General features: G+C 49.3%; 2 protein-coding genes across 5 annotated transcripts; one reads left to right on the forward strand and one right to left on the reverse strand.

The window, feature by feature from the left end:
• Nucleotides 1–604: 604 nt before the first annotated feature.
• On the reverse strand, nucleotides 605–17,432 carry LOC100494827 (protein mono-ADP-ribosyltransferase TIPARP). Of its 3 annotated transcripts, none has more exons than XM_031899550.1 (7): nucleotides 17,355–17,432; nucleotides 5,673–5,759; nucleotides 4,295–4,738; nucleotides 3,512–3,677; nucleotides 2,927–3,114; nucleotides 1,401–1,652; nucleotides 605–1,303 (listed from the first exon to the last, which is right to left on the reverse strand). In XM_031899550.1, the coding sequence occupies exons 3-7, from the start codon at nucleotides 4,711–4,713 to the stop codon at nucleotides 853–855; spliced, it is 1,476 nt and encodes a 491-aa protein (XP_031755410.1). In that variant the 5' UTR covers nucleotides 4,714–4,738; nucleotides 5,673–5,759; nucleotides 17,355–17,432; the 3' UTR covers nucleotides 605–852. The 3 variants fall into 3 exon arrangements, with proteins under 3 accessions (XP_031755410.1, XP_031755409.1, XP_002940872.3); XM_031899549.1 differs by lacking the exon at nucleotides 17,355–17,432 and adding an exon at nucleotides 13,292–13,671; XM_002940826.4 differs by lacking the exon at nucleotides 17,355–17,432 and having other exon boundaries at nucleotides 5,673–6,216.
• LOC100494987 (protein mono-ADP-ribosyltransferase TIPARP) lies at nucleotides 17,031–23,911 on the forward strand. 2 transcript variants are annotated; one of them, XM_031899552.1, is made up of 6 exons: nucleotides 17,031–17,345; nucleotides 19,249–19,658; nucleotides 19,771–19,936; nucleotides 20,504–20,691; nucleotides 22,059–22,301; nucleotides 23,291–23,911. In XM_031899552.1, the coding sequence occupies exons 2-6, from the start codon at nucleotides 19,249–19,251 to the stop codon at nucleotides 23,739–23,741; spliced, it is 1,458 nt and encodes a 485-aa protein (XP_031755412.1). In that variant the 5' UTR covers nucleotides 17,031–17,345; the 3' UTR covers nucleotides 23,742–23,911. The 2 variants fall into 2 exon arrangements, with proteins under 2 accessions (XP_031755412.1, XP_031755411.1); XM_031899551.1 differs by lacking the exon at nucleotides 17,031–17,345 and adding an exon at nucleotides 17,411–17,489.
• Nucleotides 23,912–24,339: the final 428 nt, after the last annotated feature.

Below are 24,339 nucleotides of genomic sequence, written 5' to 3' on the forward strand. Positions count from 1 at the left end.
GGGTTCTGTACCACTCTACAGTGTCTAGATCAGTTGTCTGTTTTCAGCAGCTAGAAAGGCACATATTATTGATTCTAGGTCAGATGGTTCTCATAATTGTGTATCTTGTAGCTGCACATACCCAAGGCTGGTTAGGGCCAGGAATCAATGGAATTTGCCTCACCATGCCCCAGCAAAGGGCAAATCCAATCAACCCTTTCCTTTTCCACATCTACGTAACCCCTATGTAGCTCTATCCACAACCACTTCTAAATGTTGACCCTGAAGGTGAAGTTCCTGTGGTGGGTCACTCCAGGGAAGTGTCAAGAAGAGGTGGCTTGGCAAACCTGGGGTAGACCTGGGGCAGCCTGGTTGCTAAGGTCTTATTTACCCTAGCGACTGGGCAGCCGTTTAAACGAGACATGGAAATATAAATAGTATAGGGGCTGTATAGAAATATAAGTAATAAAAAGTAACAATAACAATAAAACTGGAGCCTCACAGAGCAATAGGTTTTGGCTGCGGGGGTCAGTGACCCCCCCCCCATTCGAAAGCTTGGAAAAGGCAGAAGGAAAAAGCAAATAATTCAAAAACTATATAAAAAAAAAAATAATGAAGACCAGCATTCTATAAAATACTAAAACTTTAAGGTAAACCACCCCTTTAACTAACCAATCAGTAGTTAGGTTTTATCAGTCCAGTAGAGTAATTTGAATATGAAAGCAAAGATCTGATTGGTTGGTATGTACACATTAAACATGTCTGAGGACAGATTGGCAAACACACCAATAAAATGGATTTTTACTACCAAGGAATTCTTGTTTTTCTAAGTAACAGATAGGAGTAAACAATTCCAAGTCAGTTCTAGGTCCTTCAACCGAGGATGACCATGTTCTGAGTCTTCTGATACTTGATGAGGAAGTACGGGTAGAACTGGTCATTGTCGAATATAACAAAAATGTCTGGATTATTGAGCTGGGACACACAGGAGTCATAGAGTGGGCTGGAGGGGTCATCGGGGTATATGGGAGGCGGGCGACGGAGATTGTGTGTTCCTTTGGCTGGACGTCCCACCAAGACTTTGGCCAGGAACATGTAATGGTAACCCTCGGAGGTAGGCTTGGCGTAGCGGTGGGAGTAACTAGCGTCCTTGGCAAAGTAGCACCCTTGACCATAAATGGTGCCATTCTTGCCACTCACTCTGGGATCAAAGTTCTGACGGCAGATGGCCTCCACCAACGTATGCTCCGTGCCGTGGAAAAGATGTCGCTCCAGCCGATTCCGCTCACCTTCATTCAGTTGCTGAATCATGTGGTCTCTTTTTCTATAAGACATATCATACCATAAAGACTTTATTAAACCACCTAACTTATTTATATTTATATAAATATGTCCCTGCTGCCTAACACCCTATATCTCACCGTCGGTACTTGTCCCACTGGAAGTAGTTCTGGATCCTAGAGATCTCCAGGATTATATACTGGGACTCAGACATTGTGCTGTGGAAATAGGTGTAAACGTGAGCAAATTCCTGATCCCCGTAACTCAGCAGGATGCTTTCATGGGTCAGTTCGGGGTTGGTGATGATCCAGGAGCCAGGGAACTGAGCTGTGATATCAGAACCGGGGGTTCTAGGGGTAGAATTGGAACTGGCATTGCAACCAGAGAAGGTCCTAGATGGGAGAGAAACATGAGATCATTACAGGGGGTTCTAGGGGTAGAATTAGAACTGGCATCACAACCAGAGAAGGTCCTAGGTGGGAGAGAAACAAGAGATCATTAAAGGGGGTTCTAGGGGTAGAACTGGAGCTGGCATCACAACCAGAGAAGGTCCTAGGTGGGAGAAAATCAAGAGATCGTTAAAGGGGGTTCTAGGGGTAGAATTGGAACTGGCATCACAACCAGACAAGGTCCTAGTTGAGAGAAAAACAAGAGATCATTAAAGGGGGTTCTAGGGGTAGAATTGTAACTGGCATCACAACCAGAGAAGGTCCTAGATGGGAGAGAAACAAGAGATCATTAAAGGGGGTTCTAGGGGTAGAATTGTAACTGGCATCACAACCAGAGAAGGTCCTAGATGGGAGAGTAACAAGAGATCATTAAAGGGGGTTCTAGGGGTAGAATTGGAACTGACATCACAACCAGAGAAGGTCCTAGGTGGGAGAAAAACAAGAGATCACTAAAGGGGGTTCTAGGGGTAGAATTGTAACTGGCATCACAACCAGAGAAGGTCCTAGGTGGGAGAAAAACAAGAGCTCACTAAAGGGGTTTCTAGGGGTAGAATTGGAACTGGCATCACAAGCAGAGAAGGTCCTAGGTGGGAGAAAAACAAGAGATCACTAAAGGGGGTTCTAGGGGTAGAATTGGAACTGGCATCACAAGCAGAGAAGGTCCTAGGTGGGAGAAAAACAAGAGATCACTAAAGGGGGTTCTAGGTGTAGAATTGGAACTGGCATCACAACCAGAGAAGGTCCTAGGTGGGAGAAAAACAAGAGCTCACTAAAGGGGGTTCTAGGGGTAGAATTGGAACTGGCATCACAAACAGAGAAGGTCCTAGGTGGGAGAAAAACAAGAGATCACTAAAGGGGGTTCTAGGTGTAGAATTGGAACTGGCATCACAACCAGAGAAGGCCTTAGGTGGGAGAGAAACAAGAAATCATTAACTAATGGGCAGTACCACAGGACACAATAAGATGGACTCAGATGGACTCAGATGGAGTAATTAACACCAACCAATCAGTAATTAGCTTTCATCAGCTTGATGTATAACAAACAAATGTCTTGTTTATTGCTGTAGGTTAGTACAATGAGGCAATATCTGAACTTCTCACTGTCTTTACCTAGCAGAGTGATTTATGGTGGCTTTACCTGCACAGAAAAGGTGTATGATGGCCCAGCAGTCCCAATCATTCCCCATGAACAATGGAAGAGTAGTCAACCAACTCACCGGAGTTCAAACTGCATGGCCACGGTGGACCTGAAGACGGGTCTCCTTGCTATCCTCCTCATCGTTCCTGTCTGTAGGTTCTGCTGGTACATCATGGTCAGGTGGAGAACATATTTGAAAAGGGGATTGCTGTACGTCACGATGTCTTGTTTATTCCGATGGCCTTCAGCAATGGCGCTTGTAAATACCTGCAGGGATCACATCATTGTCAGAAAACGAAGGCTTCGTAGAGGTCACAACTACGAGGGTGACATTATGAGCCACCATAGCTGACTCCTTCTATAGATGTTCCTCTCAATTGTGCTCAGTAGAGACCAATAACTGTTGTGGCACAGGTTTATGGTATCTCTCTGCACAAGGTCTGGACTGGGGCTCAAAATAAGCCCTCAGTACACAGAGGCCCATACACGCCCAATATGATGGCATCTTACAGCAGCCCCTCTGGCTTTGCCAGAACCCACAGATAGCCAGTCCTCATTCTGATTTGTCCCCAAGGTACCACATCCAAAGGCCAAATATTAAATACCCATAAAGAAGTTCTACCCTTGGCACTGGAGGAGAAATTATAGATAAAAATCCTACAACCTTATCATATTCAATCCACTTGTCATCTGACTCTTCGTAGAAAAACCTGTAGGAGGTGTGAAAGTAGACGGAAGGGTCAGTGGAGGTGGAGAGACGTCGTACTCGGTCAATTTCTGGACTGTTGTAGATGTCCATGGTGCTGAAGTCTATAAAGACCTGAATACCCCTGGGAGAGGCAAGAGAAGTGAGAAAGAGTAAGAGGCTGAATGGAATGAGAAAATGGGAGACATGGTGGACATGAGAGAGGGAGAAAGAAGGTCCAAGCCGTGGATTTGGAAATAGGTAGGACTTCAAGTGGGGTTTAAAGGAAAAGGAAGGTAAAAACTAAGTAAGCGTTCTTAGAAAAGTCTATGTAAATACAGCCATAAGCACTCATAGAGTCCTCTATCAAAAGATACACAGGATTTCTTGTCTTGTTTTGTGTATCCATGTTCTTCCGTATCAGACTTCCTGCTCTCAGAAAAATCCTTCAGGGCACGGGCAGGAGTCTGCTCAGTTTTCTCCTCTCCCCCTCCCCTTCCCATCAGAATTCAAACCCCCTCCCATCTCTGTGTAATCTGAGCTACCAGCAGCCAGAGCTGTAGCACGAAAGCTACGGAGGCCGAGCTAAAATGGCAGCTGCTATCTTAAACAAACGCAGGGAACTTCTAGGGCCGTTACCTCAGGTATGGTAAAACTCAAATGAAGATGATGGAGTTGCAGATGTGCAAATACAAGTGAGGTGATTGGTGAGGATGCTGAGAGGTGTGTCAGGGACAATCGTCCTATCACTCTCTTACTTACTTGTACATTCCTGTCACCTGTACAACATGGGGGTCACTAAACAGTCTCTCTAGGGCCTGATGTGCCCCTTCTTCAACATTAGTCCACCGAGTCGTGTTCTTTTCTCTCACTTGCCATGTATATGGAAGCACCGTGTGGTGTCTTGGGCAATGGGAACCCTGAAGGCATTGCCCAACAAGGAAGCTGGAGCAGATATCTACATTGTCTTCCTGATGGACATGGTAGCCGAAATCTGGATACTCTGAATAGAAGGTTACCGGTTCCTGTGGTAGAACCTCTGGATATCTCCTTCCACATGGAACAGTTGAGGTATCTGTAGAAATGTCAGATTCTAGTTCATGCAGGGCAGTCTCCTCTTTTGTGGGTTCCAGGCCGGTCACCTCAGATGACAAGGGAGCACTTTGACGTCTATGACGCATTTTAGGGCACTGTTATAGGACAATCCTGAAATGACAAAGGGTATAATGAAGTATTAAGAGGGAAGAGATATCAGTTGGTCCACCCACATCTTCTAATGTTCTAAAAGCTTCCCAGGTCAGGTCAGTAGAGGTCCCAGGTCAGGTCAGTAGAGGTATATGGGTGGGAATATAAACAGGGCAGATGAATGCAGGTCCAGACCTTGAAAATACACAACTGACTTGACTGACCAGGGTTATAATATTATTTTTAATACTAAAGATAAAAGAAAAATGTAGAGACATAGAAGGCGGAGCTTACCCCACTCCCTGTTCCACTTCTAAAAGCTTCCCAGGTCAGGTCAGTAGAGGTCCCAGGTCAGGTCAGTAGAGGTCCCAGGTCAGGTCAGTAGAGGTCCCACGTCAGGTCAGTAGAGGTCCCAGGTCAGGTCAGTAAAGGTCCCAGGTCAGGTCAGTAAAGGTCCCAGGTCAGGTCAGTAAAGGTCCCAGGTCAGGTCAGTAGAGGTCCCAGGTCAGGTCAGTAGAGGTCCCACGTCAGGTCAGTAGAGGTCCCAGGTCAGGTCAGTAGAAGTCCCAGGTCAGTAGAGGTCCCAGGTCAGGTCAGTAGAGGTCCCAGGTCAGGTCAGTAGAGGTCCCAGGTCAGGTCAGTAGAGGTCCCAGGTCAGGTCAGTAGAAGTCCCAGGTCAGTAGAGGTCCCAGGTCAGGTCAGTAGAAGTCCCAGGTCAGGTCAGTAGAGGTCCCAGGTCAGGTCAGTAGAGGTCCCAGGTCAGGTCAGTAGAGGTCCCAGGTCAGGTCAGTAGAGGTCCCAGGTCAGGTCAGTAGAGGTATATGGGTGGGAATATAAACAGGGCAGATGAATGCAGGTCCAGACCTTGAAAATACCCAACTGACTTGACTGACCAGGGTAATGATATTATGTTTAATACCAAAGATAAAAGAAAAATGTAGAAGGCGGAGCTTACCCATCTATGTCCAATCCTGTGACTTATACAAATACCCTATGGCCTGTTCATGCCCCGCCCACCATCATGGGACCTTCTTGGAGCAACCTGCAATGTGAATAAGAAAAAGGTGAAAAGTATGCTTGTCTTCTTGCTTAGATAGTTATGGGGTAATGTAATAAAGTTTGCACTAGATCTAATAACCCATAGCAACCAATCAGATGTCTGGTTTGAAATGACACACATGCTACTTGTTTTTATTTATTTTTTTTCTGAGTTGTGGGTTACTAGGCCTGATTCAGTCTTTGTCACATTTATAAGGGTAATGTAATAAAAGGTCAAGTAACCCAGAGCAACCAATGTTTGCTACCTGCTGATTTGTTGCTATGGGTTAATAGACCTGGGGCAGACATTTGCTCCCTTTATTGCATAACCCCCTAAGTGTTTTTACAATGCAGACTTAATATATATATTAATATACGATATATTATAAAAAATATATATATAAGTAGAAAGAATAGGCTCAGAGTGCCCTGTGTTTTTTTTACTTTGCATGTTGCCCCCACGATTTTTTGTTCCCCTAGAATGGGGGCAGGAAGTAGATGCAGAGGTGGCAGCCCATATGTGGGTGCATGTTTACCATCACCCCCAGACACTCCTTGTTCCATTCAGGCCACTCCCTGTTCCACTCAGGCCACTCCTTGTTCCACTATGGCCACTCCCTGTTCCATTGTTCCACTCAGGCCTCTCCCTGTTCCATTCAAGCCCCTCCCTGTTCTACTCAGGCCACTCCTTGTTCCACTCAGGCCACTCCCTGTTCCATTGTTCCACTCTGGCCTCTCCCTGTTCCACTCAGGCCTCTCTCTGTTCCACTCAGGCCCCTCCCTGTTCCACTCAGGCCTCTCCCTGTTCCACTCAGGCCACTCCCTGTTCCACTCTGGCCTCTCCCTGTTCCACTCAGGCCCCTCCCTGTTCCACTCAGGCCACTCCCTGTTCCACTCAGGCCTCTCCCTGTTCCACTCAGGCCTCTCCCTGTTCCACTCAGGCCACTCCCTGTTCCACTCTGGCCTCTCCCTGTTCCACTCAGGCCCCTCCCTGTTCCACTCAGACCTCTCCATGTTCCACTCAGGCCACTCCCTGTTCCACTCTGGCCTCTCCCTGTTCCACTCAGGCCCCTCCCTGTTTCACTCAGGCCACTCCCTGTTTCACTCAGGCCACTCCCTGTTCCACTCAGGTCACTCCCTGTTCCACTCAGGCCACTCCCTGTTCCACTCAGGCCACTCCCTGTTCCACTCAGGCCCCTCCCTGTTTCACTCAGGCCACTCCCTGTTCCACTCAGGTCACTCCCTGTTCCACTCAGGCCACTCCCTGTTCCACTCAGGCCACTCCCTGTTCCATTGCTCCACTCAAGCCTCTCCCTGTTCCATTCAGGCCCCTCCCTGTTCCACTCAGGCCACTCCTTGTTCCACTCAGGCCACTCCCTGTTCCATTGTTCCACTCAGGCCTCTCCCTGTTCCACTCAGGCCACTCCTTGTTCCACTATGGCCACTCCCTGTTCCATTGTTCCACTCAGGCCTCTCCCTGTTCCATTCAAGCCCCTCCCTGTTCTACTCAGGCCACTCCTTGTTCCACTCAGGCCACTCCCTGTTCCATTGTTCCACTCTGGCCTCTCCCTGTTCCACTCAGGCCTCTCCCTGTTCCACTCAGGCCCCTCCCTGTTCCACTCAGGCCTCTCCCTGTTCCACTCAGGCCACTCCCTGTTCCACTCTGGCCTCTCCCTGTTCCACTCAGGCCCCTCCCTGTTCCACTCAGGCCACTCCCTGTTCCACTCAGGCCTCTCCCTGTTCCACTCAGGCCTCTCCCTGTTCCACTCAGGCCACTCCCTGTTCCACTCAGGCCTCTCCCTGTTCCACTCAGGCCCCTCCCTGTTTCACTCAGGCCACTCCCTGTTCCACTCAGGCCCCTCCCTGTTTCACTCAGGCCTCTCCCTGTTCCACTCAGGCCACTCCCTGTTTCACTCAGGCCTCTCCCTGTTCCACTCAGGCCACTCCCTGTTTCACTCAGGCCTCTCCCTGTTCCACTCAGGCCACGCCCCCAACCCTTTCTTGCTCCAGCTGCTTTTCAGGACCCTTCTGTGCAGTTTTATGGCAAGCTAAAGTTGAGATTTGGATGCAAAATACTTACACGGGTGACTGGGCTGTTATTGTGGGTGACTGGGTGGAGGAGGGGTCAATCAGGGGTGGGTGTGGGTGCCTTATTTTGTCATGCCGGCATTGGGGCCCTGGTACTAAAAAGGGACTGGGGCCCCCCAGTATGGATGGGCAGTGACCTTGGGGGGCGGGTCCCACTAGTATTTATGCAACTGATCCAGGGGCCTCAGGGTGCAAGGGGAAGTTCACCTCTGAGTTAACATTTAGTAGGATGTAGAGAATGATATTCTGAGACAGTTTGCAATTGGTCTTCATTTTTTATTATTTGTAGTTTTATAATTATTTCAATTTTTGTTCAGCAGCTCTCCAGTTTGGAGTTTCAGCAGCTATCTGGTTGCTAGGGTCCAAAGTACCTTAGCAACCAGGGAGTGGTTTGGATGAGAGACTGGTATATGAATAGGAGAGGGGCTGAATAGAAAGATAAGGAATAAAAAGTAACAATAAAACTGGAGCCTCACAGAGCAATAGGGTTTGGCTGCCGGGGTCACTGACCCCCATTTGAAAGCTGCAAAGAAACATAAGAAGAAGGCAAATAGTTCAAAAACATTAAGAAATAAATAATAAAGACCAATTGAAAAGTTGCTCAGAATTGGCCATTTTATAATGTACTAAACGTTAAATTAAAGGACACGGGCTAATTACTGGTACCTATTGGCCACTGAGGCGGCTCAGGGTCAGTCGTGTTTATGAGAAATATGATTCACTCAGGGACACAAACATCACGCGCTTTCCTTTTTATTGTGTTGTTGTGGCCATTTCTGCAAGAGGGAATTCCCACAGTGTGACTACCAGTTTCCCTTAGTGACTACTATACACAATTCAGCAGGAACAGCCCCTAAGTTTGCTCATAGCCTGTACAGAGAGATACCATAAAACTATGGCACATAGGGATTCCCCTGTACTAAGCACAATTCAGCAGGAACAGCCCCCTAAGTTTGCCCATAGCCTGTACAGAGAGATACCATAAAACTATGGCACATAGGGATTCCCCTGTACTAAGCACAATTCAGCAGGAACAGCCCCCTAAGTTTGCTCATAGCCTGTACAGAGAGATACCATAAAACTATGGCACATAGGGATTCCCCTGTACTAAGCACAATTCAGCAGGAACAGCCCCCTGAGTTTGCTCATAGCCTGTACAGAGAGATACCATAAAACTATGGCACATAGGGATTCCCCTGTACTAAGCACAATTCAGCAGGAACAGCCCCCTCGTTGTTATGAAGGGCTCAGAGGAATATTTCACAAGTAACTGTTTCCTTTCACAGATTTGGGTTTCCCCATGAGGGGGTGTAACGGTCGCTGTGCGGTTCCCACGTAACTGCCCCCCACTGACTGTCAGTAACAGACACTCGCACAGGAACATTCTTTCTTCCCAGTTTGTTTCCAGTTACACCCAGTTGAGATTCCCATCATGTTAATGTTCCACCCTGTGATTCAGCAGCGGCCAGAGGTTCCTGTAAGCGGCTACTGCACGAAACCCTACGGGGGGGGCAATGTCACTGGTATCTTCTACTAACAATAACTGGACCCTACTATGCACATCCCCCCCCCCCCCCCCCCGGGTCATGCGTCAGACCAGTTCATTGCAAGTCCCATCAATAAGTACAAACCAATCAGGGACACTTGGGGCATGATGTGTGGGCCGGCCCAGTGCCAGTGGGACCCATGGGTCGGGCGGTTTGGGGCCGACCTCGGCAGACCATTTGTGAATATATATGTGCGCACCGGCCATGCCCCACCCCCTTTGTGACATCATCAGTGGGGTGGGGCAGGCACGGGTCTATAAATAGAGGGGACTAGCGGGGTCGGGTAGCGTTAGGGCTGGGAACGGGTGGGTTAGGGTCAGGTGCAGATCACTACCGCCCAGTAGTGATGTGCGGGTCGACTAAAACTTGACCCGGCTAGTCCCCTCTATTTATAGGCCCGTGTCAGACCCGCCCACCAGTGATGTCAAAAGGGGCGGGGTGGGCAAACACATATAAATCAGAGAGCAGTGTAAGGTCAGGGAGAGCTCATGTTGGGCCGAGGTCCCAAACCCGCCCGACCAGCAGGTCTCGCCAGTATCACCCAGTACCTCACTTAATGACCAGCAGGTCTCGCCAGTATCACCCAGTACCTCCCCTAATGACCAGCAGGTCTCGCCAGTATCACCCAGTACCTCCCCTAATGACCAGCAGGTCTCGCCAGTATCACCCAGTACCTCCCCTAATGACCAGCAGGTCTCGCCAGTATCACTCAGTACCTCACCTAATGACCAGCAGGTCTCGCCAGTATCACCCAGTACCTCACTTAATGACCAGCAGGTCTTGCCAGTATCACCCAGTACCTCCCCTAATGACCAGCAGGTCTCGCCAGTATCACCCAGTACCTCACTTAATGACCAGCAGGTCTCGCCAGTATCGGGCTGGCCCTCACATCACTAGTCCCAGTACCTCACCTAATGACCAGCAGGTCTCGCCAGTATCGGGCTGGCCTCCACATCACTAGTCTCATCACCCAGTACCTCACCTAATGACCAGCAGGTCTCGCCAGTATCACCCAGTACCTCACTTAATGACCAGCAGGTCTCGCCAGTATCACCCAGTACCTCCCCTAATGACCAGCAGGTCTCGCCAGTATCACCCAGTACCTCCCCTAATGACCAGCAGGTCTCGCCAGTATCACCCAGTACCTCACTTAATGACCAGCAGGTCTCGCCAGTATCACCCAGTACCTCACTTAATGACCAGCAGGTCTCGCCAGTATCACCCAGTACCTCCCCCAATGACCAGCAGGTCTCGCCAGTATCACCCAGTACCTCCCCTAATGACCAGCAGGTCTCGCCAGTATCACCCAGTACCTCACTTAATGACCAGCAGGTCTCGCCAGTATCACCCAGTACCTCCCCTAATGACCAGCAGGTCTCGCCAGTATCACCCAGTACCTCCCCTAATGACCAGCAGGTCTCGCCAGTATCACTCAGTACCTCACCTAATGACCAGCAGGTCTCGCCAGTATCACCCAGTACCTCCCCTAATGACCAGCAGGTCTCGCCAGTATCACTCAGTACCTCACCTAATGACCAGCAGGTCTCGCCAGTATCACCCAGTACCTCCTCTAATGACCAGCAGGTCTCGCCAGTATCACCCAGTACCTCCCCTAATGACCAGCAGGTCTCGCCAGTATCACCCAGTACCTCACTTAATGACCAGCAGGTCTCGCCAGTATCGGGCTGGCCCTCACATCACTAGTCCCAGTACCTCACCTAATGACCAGCAGGTCTCGCCAGTATCACCCAGTACCTCACTTAATGACCAGCAGGTCTCGCCAGTATCACCCAGTACCTCCCCTAATGACCAGCAGGTCTCGCAAGTATCACCCAGTACCTCCCCTAATGACCAGCAGGTCTCGCCAGTATCACCCAGTACCTCCCCTAATGACCAGCAGGTCTCGCCAGTATCACCCAGTACCTCCCCTAATGACCAGCAGGTCTCGCCAGTATCGGGCTGGCCTCCACATCACTAGTCCCATCACCCAGTACCTCCCCTAATGACCAGCAGGTCTCGCCAGTATCACCCAGTACCTCACCTAATGACCAGCAGGTCTCGCCAGTATCACCCAATACCTCCCCTAATGACCAGCAGGTCTCGCCAGTATCACCCAGTACCTCCCCTAATGACCAGCAGGTCTCGCCAGTATCGGGCTGGCCTCCACATCACTAGTCCCATCACCCAGTACCTCCCCTAATGACCAGCAGGTCTCGCCAGTATCACCCAGTACCTCACCTAATGACCAGCAGGTCTCGCCAGTATGACCCAGTACCTCACCTAATGACCAGCAGGTCTCGCCAGTATCGGGCTAGCCTCCACATCACTAGTCCCAGCACCCAGTACCTCACCTAATGACCAGCAGGTCTCGCCAGTATCACCCAGTACCTCACCTAATGACCAGCAGGTCTCGCCAGTATCACCCAGTACCTCACTTAATGACCAGCAGGTCTCGCCAGTATCACCCAGTACCTCCCCTAATGACCAGCAGGTCTCGCCAGTATCACCCAGTACCTCCCCTAATGACCAGCAGGTCTCGCCAATATCATCCAGTACCTCCCCTAATGACCAGCAGGTCTCGCCAGTATCACCCAGTACCTCCCCTAATGACCAGCAGGTCTCGCCAATATCATCCAGTACCTCCCCTAATGACCAGCAGGTCTCGCCAGTATCACCCAATACCTCCCCTAATGACCAGCAGGTCTCGCCAGTATCACCCAGTACCTCCCCTAATGACCAGCAGGTCTCGCCAGTATCGGGCTGGCCTCTACATCCCTAGTCCCATCACCCAGTACCTCACCTAATAACCAGCAGGTCTCGCCAGTATCACCCAGTACCTCCCCTAATGATCAGCAGGTCTCGCCAGTATCACCCAGTACCTCACCTAATGACCAGCAGGTCTCGCCAGTATCACCAGAAGACCTTGGAAGCCCTCAGAAAAGGCATGTTTTCTCTTCTGAAGACCTTGCAAGACCTCAGAAGAGGCATGTAGACCTCAGAAGAGGCATGTTTTCTCTTATGAAGACCTTGGAAGACCTCAGAAGAGGCATGTAGACCTCAGAAGAGGCATGTTTTCTCTTCTGAAGACCTTGGAAGACCTCAGAAGAGGCATGTAGACCTCAGAAGAGGCATGTTCTCTTCTGAAGACCTTGGAAGATCTAAAAAAAGACATGTTTTCTCTTTTGAAGACCTTGGAAGACCTCAGAAGAGGCATGCTTTCTCTTCTGAAGACTTTGGAAGACCTCAGGTTCAATCCCCCAGTTACACCCATCAGAGCAGTGAGTAGGGCATCAAGGTGAAGGAACACTGTATTTGTTGGTACTCTGGGCCTGGACAACCATGGTCAACGTTCACCTCTTCATAATTAGGTCCCTAAAAAACCAGCTCTGGTGAACAGCGAGCTGTGGAATTCCCCACTGGTGAACTGTAGTACACTCTTGATAATAAATATGTCTCCTGGTGTGTGAATACTGCCCATTTCACAGGTCGCCCACGAGTACCCCCCACATCAGTGTTGCGGGGGAATCAGGATTAAAGGGAAAGTAAAACCTTACTGATAGTGTCACTGACATAATAAGAGGAGCTGCCGTACTGGCTGAAAGTAAAGCAGCGCTATGCAGGCTTGGCCTCACCACTTCCTGTACCTTCTGCTTCTGGGTTTTAGTCACGGCCGACTCCCCTGGGTGCCAAGGTGCTACACTGCACAACAGTCGGGAGTATGTGGGGCTGATGGTTGGGTCCTAGTCACAGGTCGTTAGTGCGCTGTACAATATCCGCGTGCATTCTGAAGCCACAATCTGATAGAGCTTTACTTGCCCTTTAACAGCAACATACACAAATAGCCAGATGAGGGCAAACAAAGGGAGAAATGAGAGAAGCCCCCCGGGGGGGGGTAACTTACCGTGGCTGCACCCATCCCCTGCCTGACTCCAGTCGTCACTTTCACTTTCCCTTCTGCCTTTTTATATCCCCAGAGTCACCTGGGCAGTGACAGCAGCGATGATACATACCCTCCCGCTGGCCGCAGGGAGGGGATCCGGGCGGGTTTAACCCATTCTGTTCTCAGGGCCTGACAGCCACCGAGGAACCGGTTCCCTTCCTGGTCTGGCTTTACAGCAGTTACACACTGCTTGGCTGCATGGAAACCAGTGTAGCCGACATCTAAATGTATATGTATAGCCAGCACCGCAAGGTCTAGAGACAGACAGCTCTGTGTGAGAGAGAGATAGAGGCTGCTGGGAGAGACAGACAGCTCTGTGTGAGAGAGAGATAGAGGCTGCTGGGAGAGACAGACAGGTCTGTATGAGAGAGAGATAGAGGCTGCTGGGAGAGACAGACAGGTCTGTATGAGAGAGAGATAGAGGCTGCTGGGAGAGACAGACAGGTCTGTGTGAGAGAGAGATGGAGGCTGCTGGGAGAGACAGACAGGTCTGTATGAGAGAGAGATAGAGGCTGCTGGGAGAGACAGACAGGTCTGTGTGAGAGAGAGATGGAGGCTGCTGGGAGAGAAAGACAGGTCTGTATGAGAGAGAGATAGAGGCTGCTGGGAGAGACAGACAGCTCTGTATGAGAGAGAGATGGAGGCTGCTGGGAGAGACAGACAGGTCTGTATGAGAGAGAGATAGAGGCTGCTGGGAGAGACAGACAGGTCTGTGTGAGAGAGAGAGATGGAGGCTGCTGGGAGAGACAGACAGGTCTGTGTGAGAGAGAGATAGAGGCTGCTGGGAGAGACAGACAGGTCTGTGTGAGAGAGAGAGATGGAGGCTGCTGGGAGAGACAGACAGGTCTGTGTGAGAGAGAGATAGAGGCTGCTGGGAGAGACAGACAGGTCTGTGTGAGAGAGAGAGATGGAGGCTGCTGGGAGAGACAGACAGGTCTGTGTGAGAGAGAGATAGAGGCTGCTGGGAGAGACAGACAGGTCTGTGTGAGAGAGAGAGATAGAGGCTGCTGGGAGAGACAGACAGGTCTGTGTGAGAGAGAGATAGAGGCTGCTGGGAGAGACAGACAGGTCTGTGTGAGAGAGAGAGATAGAGGCTGCTGGGAGAGACAGACAGGTCTGTGTGAGAGAGAGATAGAGGCTGCTGGGAGAGACAGACAGGTCTGTATGAGAGAGAGATAGAGGCTGCTGGGAGAGACAGACAGGTCTGTGTGAGAGAGAGAGATGGAGGCTGCTGGGAGAGACAGACAGGTCTGTGTGAGAGAGAGATAGAGGCTGCTGGGAGAGACAGACAGGTCTGTATGAGAGAGAGAGATGGAGGCTGCTGGGAGAGACAGACAGGTCTGTGTGAGAGAGAGATAGAGGCTGCTGGGAGAGACAGACAGGTCTTTGTGAGAGAGAGAGATAGAGGCTGCTGGGAGAGACAGACAGGTCTGTGTGAGAGAGAGATAGAGGCTGCTGGGAGAGACAGACAGGTCTGTATGAGAGAGAGATAGAGGCTGCTGGGAGAGACAGACAGGTCTGTGTGAGAGAGAGAGATGGAGGCTGCTGGGAGAGACAGACAGGTCTGTGTGAGAGAGAGATAGAGGCTGCTGGGAGAGACAGACAGGTCTGTATGAGAGAGAGATGGAGGCTGCTGGGAGAGACAGACAGGTCTGTGTGAGAGAGAGATAGAGGCTGCTGGGAGAGACAGACAGGTCTGTGTGAGAGAGAGATGGAGGCTGCTGGGAGAGACAGACAGGTCTGTGTGAGAGAGAGATAGAGGCTGCTGGGAGAGACAGACAGGTCTGTGTGAGAGAGAGATAGAGGCTGCTGGGAGAGACAGACAGGTCTGTGTGAGAGAGAGATAGAGGCTGCTGGGAGAGACAGACAGGTCTGTGTGAGAGAGAGAGATGGAGGCTGCTGGGAGAGACAGACAGGTCTGTGTGAGAGAGAGATAGAGGCTGCTGGGAGAGACAGACAGGTCTGTGTGAGAGAGAGATAGAGGCTGCTGGGAGAGACAGACAGGTCTGTGTGAGAGAGAGAGATGGAGGCTGCTGGGAGAGACAGACAGGTCTGTATGAGAGAGAGATGGAGGCTGCTGGGAGAGACAGACAGGTCTGTGTGAGAGAGAGATAGAGGCTGCTGGGAGAGACAGACAGGTCTGTGTGAGAGAGAGATAGAGGCTGCTGGGAGAGACAGACAGGTCTGTGTGAGAGAGAGATGGAGGCTGCTGGGAGAGACAGACAGGTCTGTGTGAGAGAGAGATGGAGGCTGCTGGGAGAGACAGACAGGTCTGTGTGAGAGAGAGATGGAGGCTGCTGGGAGAGACAGACAGGTCTGTATGAGAGAGAGATAGAGGCTGCTGGGAGAGACAGACAGGTCTGTGTGAGAGAGAGATGGAGGCTGCTGGGAGAGACAGACAGGTCTGTGTGAGAGAGAGATGGAGGCTGCTGGGAGAGACAGACAGCTCTGTATGAGAGAGAGATGGAGGCTGCTGGGAGAGACAGACAGGTCTGTGTGTGAGAGAGAGATAGAGGCTGCTGGGAGAGACAGACAGGTCTGTGTGAGAGAGAGATAGAGGCTGCTGGGAGAGACAGACAGGTCTGTGTGAGAGAGAGAGATGGGGGCTGCTGGGAGAGACAGACAGGTCTGTGTGAGAGAGAGATGGAGGCTGCTGGGAGAGACAGACAGGTCTGTGTGAGAGAGAGATAGAGGCTGCTGGGAGAGACAGACAGGTCTGTGTGAGAGAGAGATAGAGGCTGCTGGGAGAGACAGACAGGTCTGTGTGAGAGAGAGAGATGGAGGCTGCTGGGAGAGACAGACAGGTCTGTATGAGAGAGAGATAGAGGCTGCTGGGAGAGACAGACAGGTCTGTGTGAGAGAGAGAGAGATAGAGGCTGCTGGGAGAGACTGACAGGTCTGTGTGAGGGAGAGATAGAGGCTGCTGGGAGAGACAGACAGGTCTGTGTGAGAGAGACAGATGGAGGCTGCTGGGAGAGACAGACAGGTCTGTATGAGAGAGAGATAGAGGCTGCTGGGAGAGACAGACAGGTCTGTGTGAGAGAGAGATAGAGGCTGCTGGGAGAGACAGACAGCTCTGTGTGAGAGAGAGAGATAGAGGCTGCTGGGAGAGACAGACAGGTCTGTGTGAGAGAGAGATAGGTCTGTGTGAGAGAGAGATGGAGGCTGCTGGGAGAGACAGACAGGTCTGTGTGAGAGAGAGATAGAGGCTGCTGGGAGAGACAGACAGGTCTGTGTGAGAGAGAGATAGAGGCTGCTGGGAGAGACAGACAGGTCTGTGTGAGAGAGAGATGGAGGCTGCTGGGAGAGACAGACAGGTCTGTATGAGAGAGAGATAGAGGCTGCTGGGAGAGACAGACAGGTCTGTGTGAGAGAGAGATGGAGGCTGCTGGGAGAGACAGACAGGTCTGTATGAGAGAGAGATAGAGGCTGCTGGGAGAGACAGACAGGTCTGTGTGAGAGAGAGATAGAGGCTGCTGGGAGAGACAGACAGGTCTGTATGAGAGAGAGATAGAGGCTGCTGGGAGAGACAGACAGGTCTGTGTGAGAGAGAGATGGAGGCTGCTGGGAGAGACAGACAGGTCTGTGTGAGAGAGAGATGGAGGCTGCTGGGAGAGACAGACAGGTCTGTGTGAGAGAGAGATGGAGGCTGCTGGGAGAGACAGACAGGTCTGTATGAGAGAGAGATAGAGGCTGCTGGGAGAGACAGACAGGTCTGTGTGAGAGAGAGAGATAGAGGCTGCTGGGAGAGACAGACAGGTCTGTGTGAGAGAGGACAAGTATATTGATAATCCCTATAGTTTGATAATGCCCCTCTGATTGGTCAGTTGTGCCCATGTACCTGTAGGGGAGGGGCAGGGGGCGGGGCTCCGGGAGTGGGACGGTGAGTAGAAGGGGAGTGTATAAGGGAGTGAGAGGCACCGGGACTGACCGGGAGTGACGTCATACAGAAAGTGAAAGTAACAATCCCGGAAGCACCCGGAGACTGAGCTGTCCCATCCCGGCTCCCGTACAGGTACTGTACCACTCATTCCTCTGCTGTCCCATCCCGGCTCCCGTACAGGTACTGTACCACTCATTCCTCTGCTGTCCCATCCCGGCTCCCGTACAGGTACTGTACCACTCATTCCTCTGCTGTCCCATCCCGGCTCCCGTACAGGTACTGTACCACTCATTCCTCTGCTGGAACTTTCCTACAGCGCCAAACTGTATGGGGGGGGGGCAATAGGGGGAGGGGCCAGCCCTTAGTGGGAGGGGCAGTAAAGCAAAGTAAGGCTTGTGTCTCTCTGCTTGTTTCCTTCCCAGGTACTTTCCTGCCAATTGCTTGGGTGTTAGCGTTGCTGTTTATATGGGGGGCACAGAACCCCTCAGTGACTGCTAATATCCTTATCATTTACAGTAGGGGGTACATTATCCCTTATAATACATGAGTGATACTCAGAGTTCCCTGTATAACTCAGCCTGCAGCCTTGTGCCTTTATATGGGGGGCACAGAACCCCTCAGTGACTGCTAATATCCTTATCATTTACAGTAGGGGGTACATTATCCCTTATAATACATGAGTGATACTCAGAGTTCCCTGTATAACTCAGCCTGCAGCCTTGTGCCTTTATATGGGGGGCACAGAACCCCTCAGTGACTGCTAATATCCTTATCATTTACAGTAGGGGGTACATTATCCCTTATAATACATGAGTGATACTCAGAGTTCCCTGTATAACTCAGCCTGCAGCCTTGTGCCTTTATATGGGGGGCACAGAACCCCTCAGTGACTGCTAATATCCTTATCATTTACAGTAGGGGGTACATTACCCCTTATAATACATGAGTGATACTCAGAGTTCCCTGTATAACTCAGCCTGCAGCCTTGTGCCTTTATATGGGCACAGAACCCCTCAGTGACTGCTAATATCCTTATCATTTACAGTAGGGGGTACATTATCCCTTATAATACATGAGTGATACTCAGAGTTCCCTGTATAACTCAGCCTGCAGCCTTGTGCCTTTATATGGGCACAGAACCCCTCAGTGACTGCTAATATCCTTATCATTTACAGTAGGGGGTACATTATCCCTTATAATACATGAGTGATACTCAGAGTTCCCTGTATAACTCAGCCTGCAGCCTTGTGCCTTTATATGGGGGGCACAGAACCCCTCAGTGACTGCTAATATCCTTATCATTTACAGTAGGGGGTACATTATCCCTTATAATACATGAGTGATACTCAGAGTTCCCTGTATAACTCAGCCTGCAGCCTTGTGCCTTTATATGGGGGGCACAGAACCCCTCAGTGACTGCTAATATCCTTATCATTTACAGTAGGGGGTACATTATCCCTTATAATACATGAGTGATACTCAGAGTTCCCTGTATAACTCAGCCTGCAGCCTTGTGCCTTTATATGGGGGGCACAGAACCCCTCAGTGACTGCTAATATCCTTATCATTTACAGTAGGGGGTACATTACCCCTTATAATACATGAGTGATACTCAGAGTTCCCTGTATAACTCAGCCTGCAGCCTTGTGCCTTTATATGGGGGGCACAGAACCCCCCAGTGACTGCTAATATCCTTATCATTTACAGTAGGGGGTACATTATCCCTTATAATACATGAGTGATACTCAGAGTTCCCTGTATAACTCAGCCTGCAGCCTTGTGCCTTTATATGGGGGGCACAGAACCCCTCAGTGACTGCTAATATCCTTATCATTTACAGTAGGGGGTACATTATCCCTTATAATACATGAGTGATACTCAGAGTTCCCTGTATAACTCAGCCTGCAGCCTTGTGCCTTTATATGGGCACAGAACCCCTCAGTGACTGCTAATATCCTTATCATTTACAGTAGGGGGTACATTATCCCTGATAATACACATAGAGTTCATCATGTTGCCCATCTCTGCCCTACAGATGTTCCCGCTCTCCTTGCCCGGAATGTGCTTCTCCCCGTACCCACTGCCCAGCTGTAGGAAAGTCACGGGCACGGAGCCCACCCAGGAGGAAGAGGAGCTGCAGAGACTGGAATGGGGGGCCGGGGAAGCACAACAGGGGGCCACGGGTGACAGTGACATGGCAGAGGAGCAGACAGACCCGACATACTTTATCCACATGGAGGACGACATTGAGATCTGTTCTCGCTTTCTGGTTGGGAAGTGCCCTCAGGGGTCCCTGTGCCCCCGGCACCACGCCATGCTCCCTTACACCTGGCAGCTGAAGGTGGCAAGCACCGGCACATGGTACACCGTGGGGGGGTGGGCACAGGAGGCCCTGGAGCGGCTGTTCTGTGACCCGGCAAGGACACAAGTTAAATGTGTGCACCAGTAAGTACAGCGACCATACTGCGCGCTCTATGTGCTACTCCAAGTTGCCACTAGGGGCGCCTGTGAGCACAGGAGAACGACTCCCATTTTTGCTTTTTTCTTTACTTTTCAGAGGCAAAAAATTTACCGTAGACTTTACCACCATGGGGGTCGATCACAGCCCCATATTCAGCCGCGCCAGACGTCTCTCCACCTCCACCAGTCCCTCCGTCCCTTTCCACACCAGCTACAGGTATTATTACGAGGAGAAGGACAGCCATTGGGTTGAATACGGCCCGGTAAGTGTTACATACAGAATTCTATGCTCCAATCTCTCTTTCTCAGGGGTTGTTCCCCTTTAAATTAACTTACAGTATGTTGCAGAGAGTGGAATTCTGAAACAATTTGCAAATATCCGGTTGCTAGGTTGTGTTTACCTTAGCAACCAGGCACTGGTTTGAATGAGAGACTTGAATGGGGAGGGGGAGTGAAGAAATTAAGTTAAGTGGACTTTTAAAGAATATATCAGTAAATATTGTCCTTTTACATCCTTTCCCTTGAGCCGCCATTTTGTGTGCTCCATCAGAGATCAGCTGACAGGAAGTGATGCGGCTCTAACTGTAACAGGAAGTAGTATGGGAGCAAAAGGCAGAACTCTGCCCATTCATTGGCTGATGGGGCCTAGCATGTATGTGTGCCTTGGCTTGTTTGTGTGCACTGTGACTCCTATGATCCCAGGGGGCGGGGCTTAGTACTTAAAATGGCGACTTTCTATTAAGGATTACCCAATGGCACATACTGCTAATAAAGTATATTTATATGAAAATGGTTTATAGTTTTACTCATTTGGATAAATCTCCCTATAGAATTTTGTGCAGAGCATCGAGGAAGGGCTGAGGGAAGGCTTCCATGACGTTCTGTGCAGCAGCTTCCAGTTCCGCTATGTCCTACACCTCAGCAAGTCCTACCAGGAGAACCTCCAGACAGCCACCAGGAGGCGCATGAGAGCCCGCCCCCTATTCAGATCCCCCCTGGAGATGATGGCGGATTTGTGGTAAGAGGGACCTGGGATGGTGGTCAGGATATTAGTAAGTGCTTCCTATGCACTCATAGGGCTGTTCTGCCCCAATAAGGGGTAATTATATCTTAGTTGGGATCAAGTACAGGTACTGTTTTATTATTACAGAGAAAAGGGAATCATTTAACCATTAAATAAACCCAATAGGGCTGTTCTGCCCCCAATAAGGGGTAATTATATCTTAGTTGGGATCAAGTACAGGTACTGTTTTATTATTACAGAGAAAAGGGAATCATTTAACCATGAAATAAACCCAATAGGGCTGTTCTGCCCCCAATAAGGGGTAATTATATCTTAGTTGGGATCAAGTACAGGTACTGTTTTATTATTACAGAGAAAAGGGAATCATTTAACCATGAAATAAACCCAATAGGGCTGTTCTGCCCCCAATAAGGGGTAATTATATCTTAGTTGGGATCAAGTACAGGTACTGTTTTATTATTACAGAGAAAAGGGAATCATTTAACCATTAAATAAACCCAATAGGGCTGTTCTGCCCCAATAAGGGGTAATTATATCTTAGTTGGGATCAAGTACAGGTACTGTTTTATTATTACAGAGAAAAGGGAATCATTTAACCATGAAATAAACCCAATAGGGCTGTTCTGCCCCAATAAGGGGTAATTATATCTTAGTTGGGATCAAGTACAGGTACTGTTTTATTATTACAGAGAAAAGGGAATCATTTAACCATGAAATAAACCCAATAGGGCTGTTCTGCCCCCAATAAGGGGTAATTATATCTTAGTTGGGATCAGGTACAGGTACTGTTTTATTATTACAGAGAAAAAGGGAATCATTTAACCATGAAATAAACCCAATAGGGCTGTTCTGCCCCAATAAGGGGTAATTATATCTTAGTTGGGATCAAGTACAGGTACTGTTTTATTATTACAGAGAAAAGGGATTCATTTAACCATTAAATAAACCCAATAGGACTGTTCTGCCCCAATAAGGGGTAATTATATCTTAGTTGGGATCAAGTACAGGTACTGTTTTATTATTACAGAGAAAAGGGAATCATTTAACCATTAAATAAACCCAATAGGGCTGTTCTGCCCCAATAAGGGGTAATTATATCTTAGTTGGGATCAAATACAGGCCCCACCCACCTTCAAGCCCTTGTTCTCTTTCAGATCTAAAATCTTGCAATTGGTCTTCATTTTTTATTATTTGTTGTTTGTTGTTTTTTTTTTAAATATTTTACTACTTGTTCAGCAACTCTCCCGTTTGGAATTAGAGCCATTATCTGGTTGCTAGGGTCCAAATGACCTTAGTTATTTATATACAAATATCTGAGCCGAGTGTGGATAAACTCTTGCACCTTATTTCTGTTCCTGTAGGACTCTCCGAAGTGCCGGGAGCTGCTGCGCGGCGCCCACTCCTAACCCTCCGCCGTACCCTAAAATCTGGTTGATGGACAACGTCTCGCCGCTGCCGGCCTTCGACCCCGTCCCTTTGCGTTGCGAGGATGGAGAGTTCCCCCGTGTGTATCGCTGCTTTCACAAGACCATGAGAGAGACCGAATACGTCGTTCTAGAGATCTCCAGGATCCAGAACTATTTCCAGTGGGAGAAATACGCACGGTGAGTAGAGTCATTGTCCCATTCTTGGAATGGCGCGGGGGCGGAGCTTTGCGGGTCTGTCCGTGTATTAGGAAAGACTCTAGGAAAGCTCTGGCTTTCAAATTTTAACAAGGACAAGTTCTACCCGCGTACCGGAAAGGGGGTTGTTCCCCTAAAATGAACTTTGAATATGATGTAGACATTGATATTCTGAGAGAGTTTGCAATTGGTCTTCATTTTTTATTTTGGATGGTTTTTCAGTTATTTAGCTTTTTATTCAGCAGCTCTGCATTGGGTATTTTTGCAGCTAGCTGGTTGCTAGGGTCTTGTTTACCCTAGTAACCAGGCAGCGGTTTGAAGCAGAGATGGGAATATGAATAGGATAAGGGCTGAATAGAAATATAAGTTATAAAAAGTAACAATAACAATAAAACCGGAGCCTCACAGAGCAATAGGGTTTGGCTGCCGGGGTCACTGACCCCCATTTGAGGCAAAATAATTAAAAAACTGTAAATAAAATAAAATAATGAAGACCAACTGCAAAGTTGCTAGGAATAGGGCATTCTATAACATACTAAGTTAACTTAAAAGTGAACCACCCCCTTTAAAGGGGAACTCCGCCTTCCAAACCAAATATATGAATAAATACCATTTTAATATACTGAATTTCAGCTGCAAAACGGTTCTTCTCTTTCTGCATCATTTGAAATACTGGCAGGGGGGGAGGGACTAAAACACTGATGTTACAAATTGTAACAACTTCTCCACAGCTTACAGGAACTACATAACCCACAATGCATTATACTGGGATGTTCCTTTTCTTATGGACATCACGTGTGCAGCAGGGGATTGTGGGATTGGGAGGATGCAGACTGAGGACAGGCAGCCAGATCAGCAGGGGAACAGGGGGCGGGGCTTACTGAACTAGTCCAAACCATATTATATTTTTCAAAAGTTGCGTTTGGGCGAAGTTCCCCTTTAATGTCAAATCTGAACCTTTTTCCTTGTAGAAAGCGGGATCACATGGCTCGGAGCTGCAGCGAGGCTGAGAGGGCCAGCCTGGAGCGGCATCTTTTCCACGGCACGGACCATTCGCTGGTGGAAGCCATTTGCAAGCAGAACTTCGACGCGCGGGTGTGCGGCAAACACGCCACCAGTTACGGCCAGGGCAGCTACTTCTCCACCAACGCCAGTTACTCCCATAAGTACTCCAGCCCCAACAGCAGCGGGCAGCACTTTATGTTCCTAGCCAAAGTCTTAGTGGGGCGGCCGGCGCTTGGCAAAACGGCACTACGCCGGCCCCCGCCTTTATTTCCCGAGGACCCTGCCAGTCCCCTCTACGACTCCTGTGTGTCCAAGACCAACCGCCCCGACATCTTTGTTGTGTTCGACAACGACCAGTCCTACCCTTATTTCCTTATCAAGTATCAGAAGATTCCGGAAGTGGTCGCTGTGGACTGAATTCCTTTGTTCCAGTTCAGCATTTAAAGGGGCGGTTCACCTTTACGTTAACTAAGCAACTTTTCAATTGGTCTTCATTACCTATTTGACTTCTTCTTCCAGCTCTTTGCAGTTTTTTCATGGGGGGGTCACCAACCCCGGCAGCCAAAAAACTATTGTTTTTTGAGGCTGCAGTTTTATTGTCACTTTCTTTTCTATTCATAGTTACATAGGGTTGAAAAAAGACTAGAGTCCATCAAGTTCAACCCTTCCAAGCTGGGTTTACGTGTAAGGGTTGAACTTGATGGTCTCTGGTCTTTTTTCAACCCTGTGTAACTATGAATAGAAAAGAAAGTAACAATAAAACTGGAGCTTCAAAGAACAATAGTTTTTTTGCCTGCCGGGGTCAGTGACCCCTGCCCCCCCCTATTTAAAAACTGCAAAGATCTGGAAGAAGAAGTCAATTGTCTTTTTTCAGCCCCTCTCCTATTCATATAGGAGTCTCTCATTCAAACCACTCCCTGGTTGCTAAGGTAACTTGGACCCTAGCAACCACATAGCTGCTGAAACTCCAAACCGGAGAGCTGCTGAACTGAAAATACTTCTACTGCCGCCCCTT

This window comes from Xenopus tropicalis, chromosome 3 (assembly GCF_000004195.4).
Source record: "Xenopus tropicalis strain Nigerian chromosome 3, UCB_Xtro_10.0, whole genome shotgun sequence".
NCBI classification, from domain to species: Eukaryota; Metazoa; Chordata; class Amphibia; order Anura; family Pipidae; genus Xenopus; species Xenopus tropicalis.